Genomic DNA, 20,351 nt, shown 5'->3' on the forward strand with positions numbered 1-20,351 from the left:
ACTTGGATACGATACCAGTTGATTTTATACTTTTTCTGAAAGTTCGATTAATGTTATTTCTGTTGATAGTTATTACTGTAATTTATATGTGTTTTTAGATGCCGCAGTTCCCGTTGTGTAAAATGTATGTACGGGGCTAGCGTTTTTCATGACCTCCGAGATTACAGCCCATTGTTTGCGCAGTCATCTAAGAGGACTAGGGTGGTTGCTTGGGCTAGTTGGTAATTCATGATAAAAAATGACATACAGCGCCAAATACAAGCACGTCTCTCGCAGTGCTTGTCCTTCGCGCTGTACGTCATTTTTTTATAAGAGGCTATGGTTTTGAATATCGTCATGGAGGAACATGTTGAGGAAGGAAAATCTGAGGAGGGGCCCTCACGTCAATCTTTGTGAAGGTAAAGTGGCGCTGGGGCCGAATCTTATAACGGTTCGGAATATACGAAGCATAGAGTTTCGTAGGAAACCCTATAATACGAACCGTGTGCTTCGCCGCTTACGTCACTAGATGTGCCACTCCCAAGCCGGTGGTGGAAGAAGGGGAGGACGCGACCAATAGATGAGGAAGTGCCACCTCTGAAGTGTACGTCATTATATGACGAGCTAATCGAGGAATTGCAAAATGTTTCAGCTAGCTAAATAAATGTAAAATATGAACTAAATATTTATTGCAGGATCACAGCATACATATATACACTTCTCCCACATGCATTAGAACACGTGCTCCGAGCAACCTGATAGCACCTCTCACGGCAGAATGGGAAATCTGTGTTAACAAGCGCACAAATTCCACCTTTTCGCGATAATGAGATGCATGGTTTGCTGATACAAGATCCACTGAAGGTGGCGATGTGATATGCTTCAATAATGAGCGTGGTCATCTCATTAAGGCTTTTTGCCTAGGATCACTGTATCTTTTAAAGAGAGGTGGGCAGGAGCATCTTTTGCAGTGCTGTGCAAGAAAACCATCGACCTGCTCTTTGTTTAGATTGCTGTTATGCTCTCTTATAATATCATTAAGGCATCATCTGGTCTGCCCGATGTAGCAAGCTCTGCAGGTTGTAGGCATCGATGGCACCTGTTACACACCCTACAAGCTTATACCGGTGATTCTCTTCGCATGTCATCTTCTTTGTACCTACTGGTGTGGTCTTTCCACATAGACTGCTTAATTTGTAAGGCGCTGAAAACGCCACAGGAATGTTATTGCCTTGTGCTACTTTCTTGAGTTGATTCGACAATCCATGCATGCACAGTATGACTGCAAGCCTATTCTTCTCTGTATTGGGATATACTGGTGAGGAAACTTTTGATTGAAGTTGCTTCAGTAATCCCCCAGCTATTGATATGATGATGTGGCTAGGGTATCCAGAGTCACGAAGGCGTTTCACTTGTTGTGTGAAGCTTACATTGATTAGATGCTGGCACGACTTCTTTAAAGCATTGATTAAGCATACCTTTACAATTCCTCTCTTGACAAGCTTAGAGTGCGAAGAATGAAATGAGAGCAATGGTTTGTTAGCATGCGGATGATAGCACTAGCATGTTGGATAGTCATTTACAATAATCTGTAGGTCTAAAAACTGTACGGCACAGTCACCAGGAAACTCAAAGGTAATCTAGAGCGGCCTTAGACACTCTCGTACAATGCACAGTACACTGTCACATTCCTGCTCAAGATATTGGTACTTACAATCAAGAATGAGCAGGAAATCATCAACTATCTAAATACTTTAAGAACATTTGAATCCTTCAATCTTTCATCTAGACATCTGTCTAACATGCCTAGATATAGATTATTTAAGACTGGGGCAAGGCAGGAACCGATGCACACTCCATTTTTTTTGCTGGTGTGGTAAACCATTCCAAGCCACAAAGGTAGACGACAAATAAAAACCTATAGGTTCTAAAAAGTTAGCCACAGAAGTTCCTGCTTCATTTTGAAACCTCAAAATGCCAGAGTCGTCAATCCTGCATTCAAGCAAGTCAAAAGTCCAGCCCGCGGTAACAAGTAGTATAGGTCTTTTATGTCGATAGAAAAAACTGTTAGTCCTTTGTTAGCATGCGAGCTGACATATTCTAAAACCTTCTCAGAGTTTTTAACAAGCAATGGATTCATAATGTCCAAAAGATTGAAATTTTCCAGCAGGAACACGGTGTTACATTTTTGCCACGTGTCACTTTCGGATATAATTACCCTGAACTGAATGTCCACTTTATGGGTCTTTGCACTAAAAAACATATCCAAGGCAAGCGTTTTGTTTTTGTTGATATTCTTCAGTACCTTTGCTAAATTCATCTTTTTGCACAACTCGATGGCCCATGATCAAACCTTAGTCAAGCTGGCTTCTTTGCGCTCATTAAATATGCCTGTAATTGCATCTTCTGCCTTGACGTAAAATGTTCCATGTAACAGGACGGTAAACCCACTTTCCTTGTTTGCGGGAACAACACAAAGTGAATTCTCGCTTCCCTGCGCCCCTCGAGCGCACATATAACATAACTGCAGTAAAGGGGGTTTGTCCCTTTATTACTCACAGCAGCCGCTTTCTCATCCTTCCACATGGCTGTTTTATGTGCCACAAATACATCATCCACTGTCAAAAGCAAGAACATTCCACAGCTGTCACTGACGTGCAAGGTGTTTATCATACATAATCTGAAGCACAGCGGTTTCAGTCTGTGATGCCACATTAGCATGACTCCACCGAAGACGGGAATAACATGCCCACATCGTCCTTCATCCGTGGCATGGTTTACGGTGTTTCATGCACGCTTGTTTCAGGTCTTTTACTTCTTTCAGTCCCACCTAGCCATAACAACAGCTGGGAGAGCACAATCTAGATAACACAGCGGAACAAAGCACGGAGATTAATGCAATCCTGCACACATAACGCCTCTGCCACAGTACGAAACCCATGGAGCAACACATGTGAGCGCACACAAGCATAACAAAGCTGCCATTGTGGTCCGAGAACATGGCCACTTCAGCAAAAGAAAAAAAAAAGAAAATACGTCACTTCCTCCACACTTTCCTCTTAGCGTGCAGAGGTAGTAAGGCATCTCCTCAGTTTTTTCCTTCCTCCATGATATCGTGGTTTTTGTCATTCTTGCTGCGTGTTACTAGTGTAGGACTTTTTTGTGCAAATTCGAATGCATTGCAAAAGATATGTTCGTCATACTGTCACCTGAAATCCCACGCCTCCTCCTGTTGCCCATGTGTAGTGCGCAGTACCAGAGGGCAGCTGAACGTTTGGCCATAGAGAAACACATTCATTTTCTTTCTCTATGGTTTGGCTTAGCAGTGCATGTGCCTGTGTATGCTGTTTTATGTGATCACTCTGTGTATCATAACTGTCACCAAGCACTTGCAGTAGCCAGCATGCCAGGCAATCAGCCAGGCTATCATCTACAGCTTATACTAAAAGTTTGCATCTCTCTTTTAATATCGTAGGTAAACTACACGTCAGAAGATGGATGACTTCAAAGGCACAAATATGATAACAAATGAATTCATAGTTGCAGCCACGAAACAAGTGAAATTGAAGACTTCACGGTGTCATGTTTGCCGCACTTTTAGCATTGTAAATAACTTTGTTTTCCCGTAATTGTAGGCTGGCACGTTGTGAAAGAGCACATTCGAATAACAATTCAAGCAAATGTTTTGACGATGACACTATTGAAAAATTTGCCATTCTTTGCATAGTCACAAAAGTTTCATTTCATTCATATATGTCTGTATCAGCTACAAATGCATAAAAAAAAGGTACACAACATTAACACACACCGGAAGTTTATGTTGTTTAAGATAAGGCGGCATTATTCAACCTCGAAAGCTGCAATAACATAAGGGCATGTAAAATGTTTGTTTCATTTTTTTTGCTTCCAAAAAGCCATGGAGTCACATAGACTGCACTTTTCAAGATGTCGGTGGCAGTTTATGGGTTGTGGTTGGGGTGGCACAAATTTTTTCTTTCAGTGCATGTCACTACTACTCCTAAAGTTTCATGTGGAAGCAGAGAAGCGACAGCAGCACACAAAAAAAAAGTAACTGTCTGCGCTTTGCATTATACATGGCTCCCATGCTTTTCAGAGGAGCTGGCCAGGCATTGTAAAAATGTGAGATGTTTCCGTCTTTATGCTACATAAGCCCATTATACATAAAACTGCGTAATGTTCGGCATCGCACTGATGGTTCATGTAGTTATGGGCCCCTCCACTCCATCACAGGTCATTTATCTTCATTGTGCTGTTGTCAATTGCGGACCTTCACCTCACATCATCAAGAGGTTGGCTTTCCAGCAAAATTGGCTGCTTGGTGGCTGAGTGTATCATGTTCTGAAGCACACAATTTATAATTTGCAAAAATCCTCATGTCAGCTGCCCTACAAAGACTGTTTTTTTTTTTTCAACAAATAACTACCATTCGAAGACACATTTTTGCACTTCTTAAAAACATGAAAGGGAAATTCCATATGGGCTCCATCTAAAGCTTGTCCTGGGTAACTTTAGCCAAGCATTAAAAACATGCAGATGCCACGTAGCTGGACAGAACCAAGGTAATGTTGTTTGTCAATGCTTGGAGATACTCAGACTACTTTTTGCATTCTGCTTAATTAGATCATCTTAATTAACCAACTTCTTAAATATTATAATTAGGTGAAAAGTGTCAATGAGAAAATTGTAGAGCAACATGAAAAACTCCTGATACAACTTCCTGTTGCACAATACGCGCTATGTAAAAGTGTTTTTCCAAGCGTAAAATAAACCCGCAAATAGATGCAAAATTGTCATGCGATTGGCCGCTCGAGGCTAATCGCATGGCACCTCTTTGATTAGTCTTTGATAACGTATTACAGCACAAGCCTAAAACATCCTCTCATTATGCACTTTGCATGATTTTGCAGGCTGTGATGACCCATGCAAACATCTTGATTTTCTAATGGGCCCCATGAGGAACACTCGCTAAATGTTTTTGTTCTAGCCAAGGCCAACTTGAGGAGAAGCACACTTTGCTTGAAAATTCTACTGCGCTCATGCTGGCACATAGCCACCTTTAGCAATGTGTAGCAAGATCTCATGAGTCACAACACCATCTTTACCCTGCTACTATCAGCCAAGTTAATCAAATGAACATCTCCCGATTTGGCTGCTGCCATCAGCCCAAGGAAACTAATGTATGCTGCACTTACAGGTTACCTAGTCTTTGCCACCAACTTTAGAAGGAATATGCACAGGATCGTCACCAACATATTCTGTAACATATTGCGCTGCAACATAGTTTATCACTACTACATGGACCCTATTTCCAAAAGCTACTGAACACTTTCTCCGCAAAAGACCTCATGCTGCATTTACTTGACGAAAGTGAGCTCAGCTCTTGCAAAAGGTTTTGACTGTCGGAAAAATAAGAGCCACAAAGACCACTCGTGCTGCTTGTCTGTTGCTCTGTGCTTACCCACACCGCTTGACAGCAGCGTAAGGAGGCTGCAGTTGGCAAGTTGAAGGGAAGCTCCTTTGATGGTACAATCTCCTTTTGTTGCTGCAAGTGCTACGCTCAGCCTCAAAATGGTGTCCCGACAACAACACAGCCTCAAGAGGAAGCTTTAGCTTAGGCCCAACTACAATGCCACCTATTCAAATACATGTAGAATGCAGAAATGCTTTTGTGAAATAAGCCTTGGACCAATTTTCATTAAATTTGTTGCATTCGAGAGAGCAAGTTACATTCTATAGACTGTCAAAGTGAAATTTTGATTTAGGACCTGAATTGTCTTACGATAACTTCTTGGTTTTAAACTAAGATAAAAAAACATGGAAGCCTGAAGTTTACAAATTTGTCCCTCTGCATCAAAAACAGACATAGCCATATGGTAAACTGCACTCGATAGGGCAGCTTAAGTGGACAAATTTGAAATTTAAATTTACAACTTACGTAGACTTGCTACAATGTTTAGAAGGGTTTTGCAAGTCATACTCACGTAATAATGGTACTCGCATAATAGCGCTGTATAATACAGACATTTTGTCTGCTTTAGATGCAATTCACAGAATTGGGATATCATTTTTCATTGCCGAGTTGGAGTTGCAAACTTGATAGTATTGTTTCCCAAAATTTGCAATTATTAACAAATTTATTTAAGATATTAACGGGAAAATCTTCTAACAGTCACTAAAAAGTCACTTAAGAAGTTAAAATGTAGATAGATTTTAACTTTTTATTTTAAATACAACAAACCTCACCAAATCTAGTGCAGTGTTTGCTAAGAAAAGCTATTCTTCCTTTCGAGTGTGCCTATATAGGAGCCCCCAAGCTAAAGCTGTGATTGCAGGAGGCTCTCCCAACGCTGCCGTGTAGTCAACTTCTGATGCTCACATATGTTTTAACCTACTACAGTATTGCCTGCGAAATACACGCACAAATGCCGTCACTGTCAGAATCTCCGTGGCGCACCAAAGCCGACACAAATTCCGCACCTCCGAAACTACCCGACCGCCCAGTGGTACGTCTCCCAACCGGCAAAGTGTTGGAGAGGAGTGAGAGGAGGAAATTGCGCACTGCACCTTCGGCTGTACTCTCTACTGGTGGAGGCATTACCACATGAAGCAAGCAGAGAGGCGTGCGCTTGGCAGGGTAGTGCTCGAATCACTGTGAGTCACCCACTCTCTCACATTTGCTCAGAGGGAACTGGCAGCATCAGCTCAGTTTCTCTCGCGTCAATGCACCAGGCCATCCTCTTCTTGAATTTGTTGAACGCTTGTACTGGCTTAGTGCCACCTAAAGACTATAGTACTTACTCCTGTCAAGATCAAGATGTAGCAATTGCAACTCAACGTAGTTCCAACAGATTTCAAGGAAGCTAACGCTGTCCTTGACAATCGTTATCGATAGTTTCTACTAGAATTTTTTTAGTTAGTCTCACCGCAAAGGTGAAGATTAGAATGAAGTGGTACCTTGATGACTATGCAGTAACGATAGTGGTCTAACGTAAAGGGCGGACACTGTAAAAACGGTTCCCAACATTTAACTGTTGTCACAGTAACATTTGTCCTGGTCCAAAGACTGGGATCCCAGCACCACTGCCTTCACGAAGCAGTTGCTCTACCCACTGAGCTAGCCAGACTAGTAGGTAATAGGGAGAAAGTGAACTAACCAACAGCTCTCAATTTTACATGCAGGTGGATACCAATGTTCCTTTTCATGAATCTTTTTTTTTCCTTGCGAATTTCAGAACTAATTTGTTTGTACAGTTTCAGCACGAACTCAAGCGTCATTACTTATGAACTTAGTTATAATATTCACGCACTGCGCAAGCATGCCATCTCCTCCAAGTACTATACAGGCTCGTGTAAGGGCTGCACCCCCGACTCGGCAGCCCAAAATTTGGCAAAAAAATGTTCCAACGGAGAAGTAAATGTGTTTGTTGCCTCGATGGCCGTGCGCACGCATCAACAAATCTTTACACGCTGCATACTTCCGCATGCCACTACTAGATGGCAAGAGCTTCACGTTGACGTCCGATGCAATGGCACATCTGTGGATCCAGGGCGTGCATAAGCTCCTGGCACAGCCGGCGCCATTTTGACTATAAGGTTTGGTCCTGTGTAAGGGCCGCGCCTCGTCAAAGTTGCACAAAAAAAAAATTGCAGCCCTTTCACGAGTTTATACAGTAATACAACTGAGGAGGCTGGATTGCACCATCTGGCTAAGGTGATTTTTAAAAATCCATTGGAATTAAAGGGAAAAAACTCTTTGTACAAGACATACCAAGTCAATGCATAAATTAAATATGAGTGGAAAAAAAAAACAAAGGATGCATGTTACCCTTATATATTTACTTGTAACTGCTACTACTGTGAAACCAGGAGCTAATGCACTCTGGCCCCAACTCTACATACATGTCAGCATATCGCACCAGTGCTGCATGCACTGGTAAATATGGAAAAGCAGATTCACCTTCCAGTTTGGTTTCTTATCTTTATATTCATTCTCGCACAAGGGTACATCCCATCAGTTCAATGCCATATTTATGTTCAATACAGACCATATTTGCCTAGTGGTCTAGGCAGAGCGCACACTTTCTTAAGTTTGAAGAATAAAGATTCAGAAACAAAAATATTTTATTTACAATAGCTTCGTGCAGAAAGGATAAATAAACAAAGGTAGAACCTAGATTCAAAGCTCAGTGCAAGTTTGCACCCAACGACCACGAAGATTACTAAGCACTAATTATTACATGTTCTGCTGAAACTCTGTTGTGCGCATGCCAACTTTAACTGCTGTTCTTGCCACTAGAGTCTCTCCCCCTCTCGCCCTACACACGCAAGAGAATAGAAGAAATCACCGCTAAACTACTAATGTCAGCAGCACAACCTTTTGTGAGCTTTGCATTATTGTGTGTCTGACCAATTTGAAGTGAGCAAACCACTCACTTGCTATTAAACCCTCTTAACCTTTTACTAAGTAAATGCAAACACGTGAATTTCAATTGCTCAACAACTTCAAAAAATTTGTGAATTTTAATTTACTGAACAGGAACCTTCTACGTGGCTGCTTCTTTCCCAGCATCGTTACCGGCTTTGTTTATGGTTGAACAATGGCTGCCATGACAAATCTGCAGCGGCTCAGGTAATGAGGACACCCAGAAGCCATGGCCGAAGTTGCCACGACTCTGTCCTCTTGCTGCTGTCTGGCCTCTTTTGCGAGGCATCACGTCAAGGACGTCAGTCCTTTGGCTGATGGCTGCCATGGAACTTTTCAGCTTGTCGCCAGCTTGCTTCAGGCCTCCAAAAAGGACCCTTGCCTTTAAACACATCTAGAACGCCCTCGCTGTCGCTTCACCCAACCAGTGATCCCGAGTCACTTCTCCCCTGGTAGATGAGCTTTGGGGTCTCGAAGTGTCATCCACTTGAGGGAGTTCCAGGCAGAACTTTGCATAACTGGGAGGGCATATGTGAGGAGAAGCGTGGCTGCGAGAGGAGCTAGAATTAAAAAAATAAAACTAAAATAACTCCACATCGAGGTGAAGCCCCGTGTACGACAAGGCTACTTGGGGGGCCGGCGTCAGGGAGCACCAGAGGGCAGCACCTTGCTGCTCCGCGTCGGGATCGACTGTTTGCCGTACAGGGTGGCTGCTCGGTTGAGGAAGGCGCGTGTCATCTGCCGCACCACTTCGTCTAGGAACATGTGTGCCAGGTGCGAGTGCAGCCGCGAGCGGAACTCGAAGGACACCTGCAACAGGCACGGACCGTGTCAAGCTGAGAGTAGTGGCTGACAGCAGCGACAGCCTCGGCTAAATTTGCAACGGTTTCATTTTCGAACATGGACAGTGTTCTTTTTTTTTTTTCCAGAAGCAGATGGAGAAATTGTGCTAGCACCACCTTATTTAGGGATGTAGCAGCAAGTGTTCACTTAGCGATATTGCGAAAGCTGCAAGATTATACCATTATCGCTAATTATTCGTCCATGAAAACTGACCACAAAACTGCCCCCTGACCCCTCAAAACAAAGTCAATGCATCTTTCCTAAGCATGTCTTCATTCAATCCTAATATGGAACACTGTAAAGCTTCTACACTGTAATGACAACCTCCAGTGCAACAGGCATTTGTCAGCGTTGAATTAAAAAGAAATTCAGCAGTAAAATACAGTCCAGCCCACATATAACGAACTTGATCGTCACGTGCCATTTGTTCGTTGTATCCAAAGTTCGTACTAAGTGGACCACCTATAATACGGGAAAAAAGAGCAAGCGAGACGAAAGTTCACTTTATTTTTGAAGAAAGTCCGTGATGCATGTCTGCTTCTTCAAAGCTGATCGCATCACTGCCGTTTCTAATTTTTCCAGCGCGGTAATACGTTCATCACCAAGGCCTCTGCTGCACACGAGTTCCTTAAGCGACGCGATGTAACCGATCGCGGTTGAAGCGTTCACAGCAACCGGCGGTAGAGCAGCATCCTCGTCATCGTCGGTCTCTGGGCAGTCAGGAAGGGCTCGCACTTCACGCACAATAGCTTCGTCAGTGCATGGCTCCGCAATGTCGGCGTCGTCATCAGCAGAAACGAAATCGTCCCAGGCAACGTCAGGTCCAGCCAGCTGCGTGTCAACGATGCGTTGCCACAAGTCCTCGTGCGACCGGCCTTCCAGTGGGTGATCTATGGCGTCCTCGGTGCCTGGGCCCATAAAACCCGCCTTGCGGAAGCAATTTTCTATGCACTCCGCGGTGAGTTGCATCCACGCCACTTTCAACATGTCCACGGCGGCAAGCAAGCTGATGCGAACTGGCATGGCAGCATCAATCGCGATCAACAAGCGTTGGATGACGCGCCGCCGGTAGCACACCTTGAACGCATGAATGATGCCCATATCCAGCGGCTGAATTTTGCAGGTTGCATTCGGAAGCAAGAAGAGCACTGTCACCGCACTCAAGGAAGGCTGCACATGGTGCGCCGCACAGTTATCCAGCACGAGCAGGACCCTCCTGTTTTTTCGTGCCATGTCGCGGTCGAACTCGACAAGCCACTCGGCAAATAAGTCACGACTCATCCAGGCTTTTGTATTGTTCCTGTAGCGTACGGGCACGTAGCTTCCAAAGCATTGCGGCTTACGTGACTTGCCAATGACAAAAGGCAGCCGCCGGTCACTGCCGTCCATATTGACACACAGAAGAACGGTTACGCGCAACTTGCTGTTCTTCCCTCCTGCGCACTTGTCGCCTTTCATGGCATGCGTTTTAGATGGCAACATCCGATGAAACAACGCAGTCTCGTCGGCATTGTAAATGTCCCGTGGAGCATAGCTCGTGATTGTTGGGAGGTTGTCGGAAAGCCACGCATCGACGTCCTTGTTGTTCACAGACGCGGCCTCGCCGACGACCGCCTTGAATACAATTCAGTGGCGAGCCTTGAACCGGTGGAGCCATCCATTGCCTGGGCTGAAATCGGCAAAATCCAAAAGGAAGGCGAAGTCTTTAGCCTTGGAGAGCGTCAGCGGTCCACTGATCGGAACGTTGCGAGACCGCGCGTCAGCGAACCACTTCAGCAGTGCGTCCTCAACGTCCGCGTAGGTAGCCTTCCGAAGGCGCTTTTTACTTTATTTTACCCGCAAAGGAGCGCCGGGGGAGGCTTTGTGCGCTCTGTGTTCGCGTCGTGTCAGGGGAACACAAAGTGCGCGAAATTCGCCTGCCGCGGGTTCGCAGTCCAGCGAAACCGCACCAAACACCGCCGGCTCGGTCAACTACAGGGGCCCGACAGCTTCGCGTTCGCTCTAACCGAGTGTTGAGGCCACAACAGTTCGTTCTATGTGAGACACTGTGCCATTGCCCCAATATATATTTTGACGGTAGCACCGCCCTCGTTCGTACTAAGCGAGCGTTCGTTATATCTGCTGCTGTTAAAGTGGGCTGGACTGTATGCGACACTGTACTTGATAATAACTTCAAAACTGCATGGTGTGTTTGAAATTAGAAGAATTTAAAAAAAAGAAATGCTTTTTTTCTCTGTAGCATGTCGTGCAGTGAATTGCAATCACAGTGTGCTGAACATAAGCTGACAATACATTATCAAGTGACAAGTGGCGAGAGCAATGCAGTGACAGCAGGCACAGAAGTTATAAGTGGCAGACCTCTTCAAACACACCAGCTCTCAAACTTCATTCCAAACCCCAAGCATGTTCTAGGTATCAATATATAGGCCAGGATAATGCACTGGCCATGCCACCAACCGTATTATCTTCTCTCTCAGCAAGATGATCAAGGCAAAGCCCTGCCAAATTTGCTGGAGCAGACACTGGGCTTTCCGAGGTTTCCATGAAGTGTTGGAAATGCCCAAAGTCATTTTGTAGCAATTTTTGTAGCAGATAACGTTTCATTCTGGTGCAGATTATAACAGACAAATCCTGATTTTGAAGCAGTCCAACACACATAAATCTCTTTATTGGAGCAGTCTGAAGCATGGAAACAATAATCTAGAGCATTATTATACTTAAGTGGCACAAGTCACAAAACCTCACATTCTGCAGCATTACTGAAGTGTTGGACGCTAGCCAAAGGCATTTCTCATACTATTTTTGTGTTAGGTGCTAATGAAGTGACAGGAGGTGTCTTCCAACAGAAGTTCTGAAGAAACTAGGATTAGTGAATGCCACAGTGGTTTATTCAAAGACATTTCACAGTAATGTGGCAGCCCTAACTAGCTCAAACCAAGATTTTGCACGTGACTTATTCGATTTGCCACTCACCAGAGGCACCTAGACTTCTGGAGCTCCCATTGAGTGATTGATCGCAGACTCCCTGATAAAGTGAGTGAAATTCGTAATCTCTTGGCCTCTCCTTTTCCAAGTCCTCCCGCTGCATGTGCCTTCCCTCATTACTCACCCTCTCAGTTTGCACTTTCTTATTGCGGCGATTGTGCTGCACAGCAATCAGATCAACGCAATATCAGGGTCGGGGCCACCGCGACCATGGGTCTGCACACCGGAATCAAGAGCAACTGTCGTGGAGCTAGCGTAAGTTAAAAAAAAAAAAAAACAAGAAACAAGAAGCGCAGACAGCGTCTCAACGGAAACAGTGCCAGCACAACCACATGACTGCTCCACCAACGGGGAGGCGCAGATGAGCCCCAGGGAGCCTACGCCCAATCATTGAATGGGAACTCCAGTCTGGGTGCTTCTGGTGAGTGGCTAATCGAATTAGGTCACGTGTGAAATCTTGTTCGATCCAGTTAGTGCTGCCACATTAATGAGAAATGTCTTTGAATAAACCACTGTGGCATTCACTAATCCTGGCTTCTTCACAACTTCTATTGGAAAACACTTCCAGTCACTTCATCAGCATTAATACAAAAATAGTACGAGAAATGCCTTTGGCTAGTCTTCAACACTTCTTTAATGCTGCATATGCTCTTGTGGTGTCTCATTTTCTCCTCCCTTGTCTTTTCGCACGACCCTCAATTTACTAAGGATCTGTACCAAGCTGGAAAAATATAAACCTTGCTACTACTGAATTTTCTCATGTGCAATCCGTCTGGTCCTTGTGAATAGTACTCACTTAAAAAAAATGAGTGAACATGTGTACATTATGGTTTTCAACCCTCCGAATTCGAATATCGTATCGAAATTGAGCGAAAGAAAGCGCAAATATATTTTATTTCGACGAAAAGTGCAGCAGCGGACACGCCCAGCTCGCGCGTCTCGTTTCCGCCTGTGATTGGTCGGGCGACCCGTGACGTCAACTTTAGCGACCGACCGCTGCCGCTCCACATGAAGCGCGGTGCCAGGTAGTTTGGTGCCGTAATGGAAAATTAAGAGGTAATACAAAATTTAGAGAGACTGCGTTTTTCTGAAGAGTTCGGCGTTGCTCCCTACATGTACGAGCCGATTGCAAAGAGCCGGCCTCTCGAAGAAGCAAACGAAGCTGGTGCGAGCAGTGCTTTCGACGAGAACGAAAGCGAAGTCTTGGGATCTCCTCGTGTTGGAAATGCTCTTTGGTGAGTATGTTTTTTGCAAAGCGATCTAGTGATCTCGCCGATCTTTCGCCGATCTAGTGAGCTCGTTTCCGGTCAAACACCTGCAGTGTTGTGTTCCTGCATGCCTCCTCGTGGAACGTAAGCGGGGATGCGATCGTCGGCATTTGTGCGCTGTCCAAAGCGGTCGGCAATCTACAAAGGCGGTTCAAACGCGTGAAAAGCTTCCCGGTTCATGCAGTACGTGTAGTGACCTTCATCTGTGCGCCATCCGCACACTACTCGTAACCGAAGTCGTAAAGGCGGCGAATTCCATCGGCTACGTGAGACGGTCGGTTTCTCGCTGTGCGCGAGAGACGGGGGGAGCGTAGCGTCCTGGCGTGCGCCGGCTTTCCAACACATGCAAACTCTACATTTGCACTGCGTTATGCTATAGCTGCATGCAGGCTGTTTTACAACACACGTGCAAATAGAAAATTCGCGGCGCTTTGCGACGAAACCTGCGTCGAGGGCGGGAAATAAACATGCACCTTCCGTTCAGCGTGCTAACATGAAGGAGCTCGCAGTAAATCAAAATCCAGGTTTGGGCGAGTTCGTGTATTCATAAGGCCTTCCAACACCAGTTATCATCAGTCAGTCCGCACTCGTGCCGTCTTTGTTTTCGTTGCTCCGATCTTTTCGCCCTGCGTTTAGAAAGCCTGCTAGTGGAAATTCTGGTGATAATCGTCGTCACGGAAGTGGTTGGAGCACAGCAGTGTTGTTCTTGAGGGCTTGAAATTCTTTCGTTTTACAGCAGCCTCCCACTTCCTTAAAAGCTTCTTGTCTTGTGGGAAGCAATGGAAGACAACATCGTCGCGGCCGCTGGTGTTCGTGCAACCGTAGGCTGCACAGAAAGACGGCATGATCGGCCCACCACATCAGTTGATGCTGCGCACGTTGACCACCACTCTACATACACACAGACGCACCAACAAAGAAATGCAGGGTCGATCGAAGCAGATTACGACGGCACGCACGCAGAAACAAGCACGGTCAGGCACGGTCGCGCAGGCTGCGAAGGAGCAAAACACTAAAGTTGACGTCACAACACCGCGGTTTCCGGTCTCCGCTCGCATCGTCAGCGTCAGCAGCAGCGCGCGGCATTCGACGGGGGGCGGAGCTACAGCGCAATTTCAACCGACGATTACGTCGCTCCTATTTGAAAAAAAAAACCCAAATTTGACCTACATGGTTTATAAGGTTCCCGCATCCGTATATGAGCGTCTTATTGAATTCGACAGACTCTTCAGCTTCCCTTTAAACTCTCCATGATGCCTACTAAGAGACTACTCCCTTGTCTCTCAGTAGATGGCAAGCGTATTAATTTCAGAAGACATGAGTAACCAGAGAACAAGAAACCACGGCAGCGAGCAAGTGATGTAACCCACCTCTGCTATGTCTCTAAATGAGATAGCAGTATATGTAAATAAATAAAATAAATAAATAAATCTCAGAACAAGCATAGCTTGCCTTGAAATCTAGTGTGCAGGTCTTTGGGTTGTCCTCGAGGCCTGGTTCAAACCTCCAGATGGTCTCCAGATGGTTGAAGAGGCGACCATCTGAGCATACTGACTGCAAAGCAAGCAGATCATACAAACTTTTGTTAACAAGAACCAGAACAGACAGTAAAACACCAGAGTGGAAACAACACTAAAGGAATTGACATTAAAGTATACACCCCTCAAAAATCAGATTTGTGTTGATGAGTTGGCAATTATTTGCATGCAGTTCGTGGTGCAGCATTCAATGCCTTCCGAGTCACAGCTAACGCAACACATCACAGGATGTTAACAGGATGCAACAGAGAAATCTTCAGCTAGAATGGTAAAATCCTCTGGCATGATCTCACCCAGTGTGGGAACTGGAAGCACACCTTTCACATTTGCGTCTTTTCCGGCTCACCAACACTTCACTAACAATACCACAAAGGCTGACCTTTGTGGTATTTGAGAGATGTAACTTACTAATTCAGAATAACTCTATATTCCTCCTTGGTGTTCATTTAATAGCAATTGGCTGCAAAAGTTATCTGCCAGTTGAACAGTGTAATAATAATAATATATGGGGTTTTACGTGCCAAAACCACTTTCTGATTATGAGGCACGCCGTAGTGGGGGACTCCGGAAATTTTGACCACCTGGGGTTCTTTAACGTGCACCTAAATCTAAGTACACGAGTGTTTTCGCATTTCGCCCCCATCGAAATGCGGCCGCCATGGCCAGTTGAACAGTGTACTACCTTGAGTGGTCAATGGCACCCACCTTGACGAGGGTGGGCCGCACCAGTGTGACATGAGAGGTATAGCTCTCAACAATAGGGGCGAAGCCCACCTGCATGTAGGCTGTCAGGGCATGGGGAGAACGAGCCGTGACGCGCGACTGTGTGCACCAGGGCACAAAGTCCCGGTAGAACTCCACCCTTGACACCACCTCAAACATCTGCTCCGCCGAGTACCTACAGTATGGTGAATCAAGTACAATCATCCATAAATTGCCTGAAGGGGTGTCACAGATTCTAGCAAACTGTTATCAAAGTCGAGAAATGCATTTCACGGTCAAACAGGCTATTTCAGAATTACTTTACAACAAAAAGTACTTCAATGCATTCAGCAGAAGTGGAGTTATCGGCAATCAAAAATTGCTTCCCACTCCTTCAATGCTTTGCAATGAGAAGGTTATGGTGGAGCAGGGTGGTGGCCACAACACTCCGCCTGCCGAATGTCACTATGGCGCACAGCTCAAATTTAATTTGGGATGTTCACATAGATGTCACTACTTCTAATTTTGGCACCTATGACGCACCAAACTCGGAGACTATCCCTCAGCTTACGGTTGAGTTCACAGTGTCTCATCCCTTTGTTGCGCTATAGCGGACCAGATAGCTATGCACCACTATCCTCACACTAACATGAGTAGCACATTTCCTTTCACACTCATCTCTATGACAATCATACAATTTCTGAGAGTCAAACAAACTTCATGTTCGCTTATGCAAGTACTTTGGCAGTGCATACATCGGCTAAGCAATGGATGCCACACTCCGGACTCTCATTAAAAGGATTCCTAACGCAATGGTCTACGATCATGATGGCGACGCACCTCGAGCATGTGCAACTCGAGAAGCAGACGACCTATCCATCATATCTTGGTACTCTGGCCTTGAGTCACATCACCACAGATAACAGTCAGAGCATGCTGTTGTCCTCAGTGATTTACAGTGAGCCTGGCAAACATGCTTGTTGCGCTACGTCGCAGTAGCCACATTGTTTATGCTACACTGCAGACGCAGCTACATGCAACTGTAGTGGCTAACTACATGCACGGCAGGGCTGTAGCATGCGCTTGTGCTCACATGCTCCAGTCTGGCCCTGCTATGTGATGTAGACCAGCTTTGTCCTGCACCAGCTTGACCAACCGATAGTAGCCACATCCAAATTGTGCATTTTGTGCAACAGCTCAATATGAAGCGAAGCCTGGCAAGGTGTCTAGCCAGGAACGGCCAGGACTGAGCACGCGCTGCCAAGCATACATTTGGTCTGACTTTTAAATTTCACCTGGTTTGAGGCTAGTGGAATGTTCAAAACTAATTGAAATTAGTGAGACCCGATGGCTACAGCACTGATAAGCAGTATGGCCACAGTTGAATTCCTACGCAGGCAGCAGCGAATCAGCAGACGATAGTTGGCTTTTTCTGGAAGTACATAATTTTTATCAAAATGCAAAATTCAGATTTTTGCTTACTTCATCCTGTTTATTAAACTGTGTCAATAAATATACGCAGTAACAGTAGGAAGAAGCGCACCGATCCAAAAACCCTTCTTGATTGATGTCAGCCATTGGCCAATAGCAGCCGTGCATGGGAATCTGCTCAGGTATATTATGAAATAAGGCAGCCCGAAAAGAGTGAGGAGAAGGCTTCTGTTGAAAAGAGAGAGCTTGAGAGAAAGGTCACAGTGTGCTCGTTTTGCAACCTTCACGCATGTCTGCGCAATTTGGCCAAAATGTTCACAGCAGTGTATGGTATCTGAGGACTGTGTTTTTTCACCAAATTCTAAGGGTAATTCAGGACCCTTTTAAAGATACTTTCGTGGAATTTGACATGACTAGCACAGGAGGTATTGGCTACTGTGGGTGACAGTGTTCTTGGCACAGCACTTAGAATGTTTGACGGGGTGCCAGGAACACTATCCTTCGTATATGAGGACACGTCCAGTGCTAGTCATGTGAACTCATGCAAAAGTGGAACGGTCTCTGAAAGTGATCACCTGAGAATACCACTCCTCACTATCGCACGAAATTTATTTTCCCCATGTAGGCATTGACAATGCATAGACTTCAAGGAGGACATGTGATGTAATCAAAACTTTTACAGAAATGATGGTACAAGATGGCCCAGAGGAATAGTACACACAGGAACGTGGACAAAAATATGCGCACACAGTGACTCATGTCTTTTTTGGTCCCTGTTATTGCATGGGCTATTCCTCTAGACTGTTAAGAACTCATCTCATCTTGCAATATTAATTGCCAGTACAAGTTTCGTTATGCAATGCCGAACCAATTACTGTGGCAACTCTTTCAGAGCCCTTAGACTACAGAAATCAAGCTGCAGAAAGAAAGAGCACTCCAGATTATGTCTTTCTTAGGTATATAGAACACAGAACACCTATTTAAAAAAAACGTTAAATTTTGCCATTCCTCATTGCTAGGGACTTCAAAAATGCGTGTTCAGTTCATAATATATTATTGAACAATAACCCCCTTCCAAGTACCATATTCATCACGCCTCTTAGATACAAAAGGACACAGGTGCACAAAAATTCCAACACTCTGCCTGTTAACAAAGGGTACGGTTGCCGCAGGGTAGCCTGCAAAGGAACACAAATATAGAATAACCTTCCAAAGACAATAAAAGAGAGTATAAAATTTTCGCGTTTCCTTAGCCTCTTCAGTGTGAGGTTTTTTTGAAGGCAGCATACCCCTGGTGTTGGCTTTTCTTTTTCTTGGATATTATAAAGCAAACACAATGGTTCATTTTCGGCTATACATAAGGGAAAAAGTGACACGGATAATGCAAATGCACACTTAATACAGTCTTCACATTCCTATCTTCGTTCTCTATCTTCTACCTACATTCGTTCTGACACACGCACTTCCACAATAGCGCCAGGTCTGGCCACAATAAAGGAGTGTCAGGATCGCAAAAGAAAAAAAAGATAGCTTTTTATTTCTTGTAATTATACTGCGAAGACCAAAGGTAAAACCTGCAAAGATATGGATTTCTCACAATGCTCAATTGAAAGCGTTTCCACAGCCAAGCAATGCCATAGAAACTTCAGAAAAAAGCGATGCACCTGAGAGACAATAAGGTCCTGCAACCATTGACGATGGGTTTGTGTGACATAAATTCAAATCGATTACCTTCTTTTTTCCAAGTCTACGTAAAGCATCCATAAGGGAGTGCTACAATGTACATACATGGCAGTGCTTAAAAGGCTCCGAAGAGTCCGCTCACGTCCGAGTTGTTAAATGCTCACGTATGCAGCCAGCGCCCAACAATATATCGCGGTGCTACATAGCACGCGAGTGCTGCTGCAATCAGTTATACGCCATCGTTCACTAAATCAAAGGATGCAGATGTGCATAGAAAACCAAAGCTACTCGGAAGCACCGTTGGTTTCGCAACGCCGCGTGACTTTCCTTTCCGACGCAGCGCGCCAACTGCGCCGCGCGAAAGCGCCTTGCGTAAGCCACGAGGTTAGCACTTTCGGAACTCTCTCGTAAGGAGGAGAGCAGCATCTGCAAGGGCCGTCAGCTGACCGGCGCTTGCGACGACGTATCGCTGAATGACGTATCGACTCACCCGAGCAGCTTTCTCTCGGAGTAGTGCAGCGTGTTGCCGCCGCCCGAAGGTTTCACGAGACGAAAGAATGTCCGCACCCATGCCGCACTGCCGACGCCGCCGGGAATGTGCGACGGCTCGCAGGGCACCGTGTTGCGCGCCGACACCATCGCCGGGCCGCCACTGCACCAGTTGTCGAAACACCACGTTCCACATGCAAAACACCGCGCGCTGGCACCACCGCGACGCCGCTCCACTTCGTCCCATGCGCGTCACGTGCGACCTTTTCGCCTCGACATTGTATGCAAGACCGCACCGAGAGGTCACGGGCGCGACTTCGGGGCAATTTGTCGCGCTAAAACCGCCGCCGAATACGCGCTGATGCAGATGAATAAAACAATAAGGACACCAAACAAAACAAATAAAGTTCGCGGAAACCTGTTTCATTCATTCGGCCTCGACCGAAGCGCGCCATCACAGCTGACGCAGCCCGCAGTTTCTTTTTCGTCCTCAACAGCGATCGTCCACTTCCTCGTAGAGATATGACAGCGGAAGAACGGGTGACAAACAGATTGACGTGAAAAAATATAAAGGAAAAAATAGGCAGTGACCGCCTTTGAGTGTGGAAATAGGATGACGGCGGTTTAGCCCCAGCGAAACTCGGGTATGCGTTCACGTCCAAGGGCTTTGACTTTCTCTTTTTCTCGCGAGGCTTTGCGCGTCACAAGAAACATCGTGCAAGCTAGAACACCTGTGAATACACCAGTTCATTTCTGCAAATTACAGCGGGCAGAGCTTTAAAAAATAAGGAAATACCCACCAATATCCATTGAGTTTGGCACATCTTTTCGTGCATCGCAAAACCCCCAGGGCAGCCATCAGCCGGAAAGAATAGCGCCGCAGTGAATTTATTTCTATTATATAAAGATCTGGCTCATAAATTATTTAACAATAATTTTTTTAATTATATTGTGCAATTGTAATAACTATTGTTTTTTGTATTACACTAT

The 20,351-nt window shown here is 45.3% G+C and overlaps 2 protein-coding genes across 3 annotated transcripts; both read right to left on the reverse strand.

The window, feature by feature from the left end:
- Window positions 1–8,103: 8,103 nt before the first annotated feature.
- Window positions 8,104–20,305, reverse strand: LOC135908876 (coenzyme Q-binding protein COQ10 homolog B, mitochondrial). 2 transcript variants are annotated; one of them, XM_065440716.1, is made up of 5 exons: window positions 20,162–20,305; window positions 19,363–19,524; window positions 15,831–15,954; window positions 14,971–15,072; window positions 8,104–9,232 (listed from the first exon to the last, which is right to left on the reverse strand). In XM_065440716.1, the coding sequence occupies exons 1-5, from the start codon at window positions 20,218–20,220 to the stop codon at window positions 9,065–9,067; spliced, it is 615 nt and encodes a 204-aa protein (XP_065296788.1). In that variant the 5' UTR covers window positions 20,221–20,305; the 3' UTR covers window positions 8,104–9,064. The 2 variants fall into 2 exon arrangements, with proteins under 2 accessions (XP_065296788.1, XP_065296787.1); XM_065440715.1 differs by having other exon boundaries at window positions 15,762–15,954.
- Window positions 9,295–12,047, reverse strand: LOC135908875 (tigger transposable element-derived protein 6-like). The gene has a single exon (XM_065440714.2). The coding sequence runs from the start codon at window positions 10,745–10,747 to the stop codon at window positions 9,770–9,772; it is 978 nt and encodes a 325-aa protein (XP_065296786.1). The 5' UTR covers window positions 10,748–12,047; the 3' UTR covers window positions 9,295–9,769.
- Window positions 20,306–20,351: the final 46 nt, after the last annotated feature.

Source organism: Dermacentor albipictus, chromosome 1 (assembly GCF_038994185.2).
Source record: "Dermacentor albipictus isolate Rhodes 1998 colony chromosome 1, USDA_Dalb.pri_finalv2, whole genome shotgun sequence".
Classification (NCBI taxonomy): domain Eukaryota; kingdom Metazoa; phylum Arthropoda; class Arachnida; order Ixodida; family Ixodidae; genus Dermacentor; species Dermacentor albipictus.